Source organism: Etheostoma spectabile, chromosome 23 (genome assembly GCF_008692095.1).
Source record: "Etheostoma spectabile isolate EspeVRDwgs_2016 chromosome 23, UIUC_Espe_1.0, whole genome shotgun sequence".
Lineage (NCBI taxonomy): Eukaryota > Metazoa > Chordata > Actinopteri > Perciformes > Percidae > Etheostoma > Etheostoma spectabile.
The window spans coordinates 2,770,121-2,775,929 of NC_045755.1; the positions used below are offsets into that span (position 1 = coordinate 2,770,121).

At 42.7% G+C, this 5,809-nt stretch overlaps 1 protein-coding gene and 1 long non-coding RNA gene across 3 annotated transcripts in view; one reads left to right on the forward strand and one right to left on the reverse strand.

Moving 5' to 3' along the window:
- Positions 1-5,809, reverse strand: part of arid2 (AT-rich interactive domain 2) — a 51,928-nt gene that overhangs the window by 27,913 nt on the left and 18,206 nt on the right. For both annotated transcript variants that reach the window (XM_032505717.1, XM_032505718.1), the window contains one exon: positions 4,520-4,653. In XM_032505717.1, coding sequence (XP_032361608.1) covers positions 4,520-4,653 — 134 coding nt within the window. The remainder of the gene's footprint in view (positions 1-4,519; positions 4,654-5,809) is intronic.
- Positions 2,015-5,809, forward strand: part of LOC116673438 (uncharacterized) — a 28,086-nt gene continuing 24,291 nt past the window's right edge. Inside the window, exon 1 of the long non-coding RNA XR_004327839.1 lies at positions 2,015-2,028. This is a non-coding gene — a long non-coding RNA (uncharacterized LOC116673438). The remainder of the gene's footprint in view (positions 2,029-5,809) is intronic.

The window sequence follows — 5,809 nt, forward strand, 5'->3', positions numbered from 1 at the left end:
AGCAGCAGCCGCTCCATTCGAAGAAAAAAAAAACCTGCTTGTGTCTGCTGTTGCCCCGACACCTGCGGCGAGCCGGCACTGTACAGAGGCGCAGAGTGCTGATGTACAACATCGCATTTGACAGAGAGGGCTTTATGAGCGGAGTGGAGATCACGTCACAGGCCTACAACCAATACATGATACGAAGCAGGGAAGACCAAAGCTCAGTGAGACAGATTTACAGACCAACTGTCAAATAATTAATCATCATCATTGAGCCTGCCAAGCCAATGTAGCATGATTTCAGCCTGGCTGTCCCAATACATTAGAGTTGCATTTAAACACAGAGCCCAGAGTACAGACAGAGTTCAGTTATGAAAGATCTGTAATAGAGCTAGACCAATCAGCCGGGCAGATATCTTAGCCAATATTAGCATACCGCAGATGTATCAATCGCATCATTTTGGACCATTATTATTATTAACATATGTGTCTACAATGTTGAAAAAGGTAGAGCAGATGAATAAGTAAAACTCAAAAACTTAAAGACACAACTTGCTAGAGAAGTCCACTCGGGACCAACTACAATAATTAGATCTAAGTTACATTCATCTGGCTTCGGTGGTGCCCAAAGCGGCTTGGTTGTGGTGTTTAAGCCTTATAATGGTAGGGAATCCCCTGCGTTGTGTCAGCTGAGGAGGACTGTAACAAGAAAATGTAGGAATGTCAAAGGAAACGTCAAACTCGGTTTTTAGGTCATTTGTTAACTGCTTTTGGTCCCTACAAACACCTGAGGGAAATATCTTTAGCTGCCCTATACTCCAATTAGAGCCACAGTGATTAGTGGATCAATCCATTAGTTGATCAACAGAAAATTAATCAACAACTAGTCCGATAAATCATAAAATTTGTCATTTTTAAAGCAAACACCCCCTGTTTCCAGCGTTCCATACGGGAGGATTTGATGTTTTTCTTAGTCATTTCTAATTATTAAATAAAACTAGCTATTATCACTGGGCATCTCGGAGTATTTTTGAATACTTTCTACAACTTTTAATCAGTCATTTAAAAAAAAGTTGATTATAGCCACATTCTTTTCATTAAAGTAATGTTTCAGCCCCAGTATGACAATGTGTGTGTTCACCTGGGCTTGTCTGCAAAAATTCAAATCTCAAAAGGAGAAAAAACAAAACAAAAGGTACATTCCAGCAAACCCCATAAGTGAAGAATTACAGTGAAGCACCATTCCTCAAAACCAGCCTCAAAACTACAAGAACAAAAAGAGTTGCACTGTCACCTGGGGGGGGGGGGGGAGAAAACCACAGTATTTTTCAACGTCTGAGTTATCTGTACATTTTTTTTTAAACGTGCAAGCCACAACAAAGTTTACCGCTGTTTGTGTATCTTTTCTCACCCAGGTCATGTTATGGAGCCACTCAGCAGGCAGAGAGCTGATTGTTAGGGGAAAGAGGGCGAGACTTAAGGGCTCATTCAGACCAAAGAAAGTGATCCGGAGATTCATGGCAGGGTTGTGCGGAGATCAGTGTCACTTCAATTGTGTGGTTTGCTATTTAGCCCCCCCCCCCCCCCCCCCCCCCCCCCCCCCCCCCCCCCCCAATGTAGCCCGAGTAGACTTTATATTTTACAATTTGCCTTTTCTATCAGATAGTTCATAGATCCACATTTTCAGACCGCACTTAAAAAGCAGCTACATTTCACAGAGGAAAGAAAGGAGACGGTGCTGGAGCTCGTTGCAGGACCACCGGCCGCAGCAGCCGCTGTGTCCCTTCACTTTCCTGCCACATTGTCGACAACGGGTGACAGCCCGGGAGACAAACAGGCTAGCCAATCTCCCGGCGTCCCCGGTCGTCCCGTCTGGGAGTGAAACAGAGGAACCACAGGCTCTGTGCTGCCGCCACTAGTTCTTTGCCGCCTGCCTAAAAGAGTCAGGGCCTTAAAAGGCTGGAGGCTTTAATCTAAACTGAGGTGGCGCAAAGCCATCAACTGTTGACCCCTCCCTTCCCTTTATCATCAACTGCTGTCAGGACAGTCAAGTACCTCAGGGAGCAGCTCCGCGGTCTACACTACAACGCTGAGGCAAATGGGCAGCTCCCATTCACCGTGTGGACGAGCAGGGTTGGGCAATATGCACAAAACCTTGGCGGGTTGCACAAAAACATTTGATTTGAAATGTAATGTGGTTACTCATAGGCTGTGCCTTCAACATGAAAGCAACGGCATGCTTTGTTTAAAAAGTGATTAGCGGGCTGCCGTCAATGCTTAGGTGCGCGTAGGCAACCTCCAAGAGTAAAAAGAAAAGAAAGAAAAAAAAAGGTATCAACAATGCATGCTGCATAGCCTTGATTCAAACACAGCAGCGCTTAGGAAGTTGAAAACAGAATTAAATGAGTTGCTATGTAATCATAGGGATAAATGTGAAGTACAGCAGGCATGCTCATGAACTGCTCAAATGGCAGGAAGCTCTGCTTTGGCAGGGGTCCTTGGGCCAGAATTGTAAAGTAAAAACTATTTCTACTGTCCCTAAACTTTGCGGTAATGGCTTTCTTTGTGTGGACAGTGAGCAGTATTGATGCAGAATGACTCAAATGGCCTAATGAGGGGATTGGGATGTTCAATAGTTGATGATGCAGAGTAATGAGAGTTCCTCAGTGCGTCATTAGATTACAAATCAGCAAAAGATCACCATGGAGATTATGTGCAAAATAAGAAGACCATGTGAAACAAATAACCAAGGACCTTGAACACAACTTCACATAGGAGACTTTACTTCTGACTGAACTTTTGACTGACAGTTTAGAGATGACGCAGTTATTTAGTAGTTTGAACTGTATTAATGGGATCAATCTGAGGGTAGTCTAGCTTTTTAATGTGAAGGACCAGTAAACTGACACAAATAACATAACGGATAAGATCTAATAGGATTTTTGCTTTTAGACCTTTTATTACAGAAAGCGTATGAAACCCATGACTAAAATAGTCATGCATTAAGTTTTTCTATTACTTACGGATGAAACTTTTACATTTTTGCTGGGACCTCTTGGAACATGTTCAAGGACATGTTCAAAACTGTGGACAAATGTCAGAAGTGTGGACCGGCGCTGTGTGGCGGGGCGCGGAGTAAGAGGAGAGAGAATAGAGGAGAGATCCCACACAGGCACGGCTTTACAGAAGAAATGGGTCATGTAACGCAAAATTAAACCATATCCATATAAACAGCATTGCAGCGGATGCAAGGACATTAGCACCGGTGCGTCCTAGAGGACCTAACAGCTAACAGACGCTACTAGCACCGGTCACTGCTGTTGTCTGAAAAACAACAGACGGGACAAAATGTTGCGTTTACTGGTAAACTGGTAAACCTTGAAACCAACGTATAACCGACTGCTATCTGTAGAGTTTTCCTCAAGCTACTCTGTCCTCTGGGACTGTCTACATCTAGAAACTAAGCTGCACGGGGTGCAGGGAACTACTCTGACTGGTTCATGAGCAGACGGTAGTAGCGGAAGATGGGCTTTGCAAAAAACCCGGAGCGTTCTATGAAATGACACTTTAAAAAAAATAATCGCTCGATCACGCAAATTTGATCGTGGGAAGTCCAAATCGTGATCGCGATTAAAATTCGATTAATTGTGCAGCCCTCAGCTGGAGGCAGCAAAAAAAAAGCTATAATATTTAGTTCAGGGTTGTTCAGGACAACCCCCCCCACCCCCCCATCTGTCGCTAGCAATGATAACGCAGTGATTAGTGATGATTCTCTGCCACCAATCAGCAGTCTGAGGTTTTCATGTCACATTTTGATAAACTGCAGAAGTCCTGTTCTTCTGACAACCACACATAAGTATTTTTTGCCATTAAATAAATTATAATATTAAATACTTGTCTCCTATATAATTGCATTGCATTTTTTTTTTAAATTACGTATTGACACTGATACCGTTGCTATTTTTAAGACCCTGTGGTATACCATATTACCGTCCATTTAGCAGGTACCAGGGACTCTTTTAGTAGTGGAAAACCAAAAAAGGCGATTAGAGGTGAGTCGAGAAGATACCATGCAGTGGAAAAATGTTATAAGTGGTAAAATTAAACATTGTATGGGCACAATTTCCTACCTCATCATATTCTTGTGAAATAAATTCAAACCCACTAGAAAAATCCTTGAAACAAACAGCCATTGTTAATGCGCATTTCTATGCATATGCTTGACCTGTGGGCTGACCAGTTTCGCATAGCACGCGCACGCACACACACAGTAAAATGATGCTCTGCTGTAATTGCGTCTGTGTGAGGATTGAGTGTTTGAGTTGGCCGAGGGGCCGAGAGCAGCAGACAGGCGGAGAGGGAGGGCTGCAGACAGAAGTGAGACAGTAAACTTATGCAAATAGAAGCTGAATTCATGTACCTGATATGGGCAAAAGAAACAAAAGCGTGAACTCTTGAACACAGAAAGAAGAAGAACCCCTCTGATGCTTCTGAATACTAAGTATGGTGCACACAAGGAGAAGAGCCACTGCCTTACCTGATACAACGTGCTGCTGGTAGTTATAGGAGCAGGGAATTGCACCGATTGGAAGAGAGGCTTTGGGATTCCCCGGCTGCGCTTCTTCATCATCCTCGCCAAAGTGGTGCACTTTCTCATACTTCTCCAAGTATCTGCGGAGGGAGGAAAAAAATACAATGAGCCAAGACTTGCTTGGTGTATATTTTGCTGTGAATTTGTGCTTTTGACTCTCCCCCCCCCCCCCCCCCCCCCCCCAGACTTGAGATTAGCAGTTTTTATTTATGCAGCAGCACATTTCCCTGTGAGCACAGAAGCCTTGAAGTTGATGTAGCGTTCTCTGTGGTATAGAGTACAAATGAATGTGTGTGAATGTTTATCTGATGAGCAGGTGGCACCTTGTACGGCAGCCCCGGCCACAGTGTATGAATGTGTGTGAATGGTGAATGTTTCCTGTAGATGTAAAAGCGCTTTGAGCAGTTGTTAAGACTGGAAAAGCGCTATATAAATACAGCACATTTACATTTGCTATATAAATGCAGCACATTTACATGAAACAAACAATAGCAGTAATGCTGGTTGGTTATAGCTAAGAATTGCTAAAAAATAATTTTTTAAAAATGCTGATAAATATAGTATGACTCATACCTGGAAGGATTACAGTGTATCATAAATGTTGATAACCAAGAGACAATAAACACAGGTGTGACTGGCATTTGCTTCCCTTTCTTAAATCCTTAGCCCTTGAGTCAGGGTGCTGTTTTTGAGCAAACTCTTTAAAGCTATAGTGCATAGCTTATGCCACCCCATGAGGAATTCTAAGTAGTAACAACACTGTGGGTGCATAAACATGATACAAGCCTTCCATGATCGCACACTACCCCCACCCCCCAACACACAGTTGCTAGTAGCCAAGGAGGATTTAATAAAAAAAAAACACCATGATGGACTCTGAAAATTATCCTCACTTGAGTTTCTGTGCGGGAAAGTTGCCGGACGCCACAATCTTCTGAACATAGCCATACTGAGAAATACAGAGAGAGTTGTGTAGGGCTGAAAGTCTTAATGAGCTTTGTGGCAACTGATTTGGCAATGGCTTAAATGTAAAAGACGTTCATTAATATAAAAAGGTTACGCACTAAAGCTTTAAATAGAAATGTATATTTGAATTGTGTGCCGTGCTCAGAAATCTCAAGAAAACAACTCAATTATAAAGAATGTTGTTATTTTCTTTCTGGAAAAATCCAGCATTGATATGAGAAACTCTTTCATTTTATAAATAATGTATTAACCCTTGTGTTGTCTTCCTGT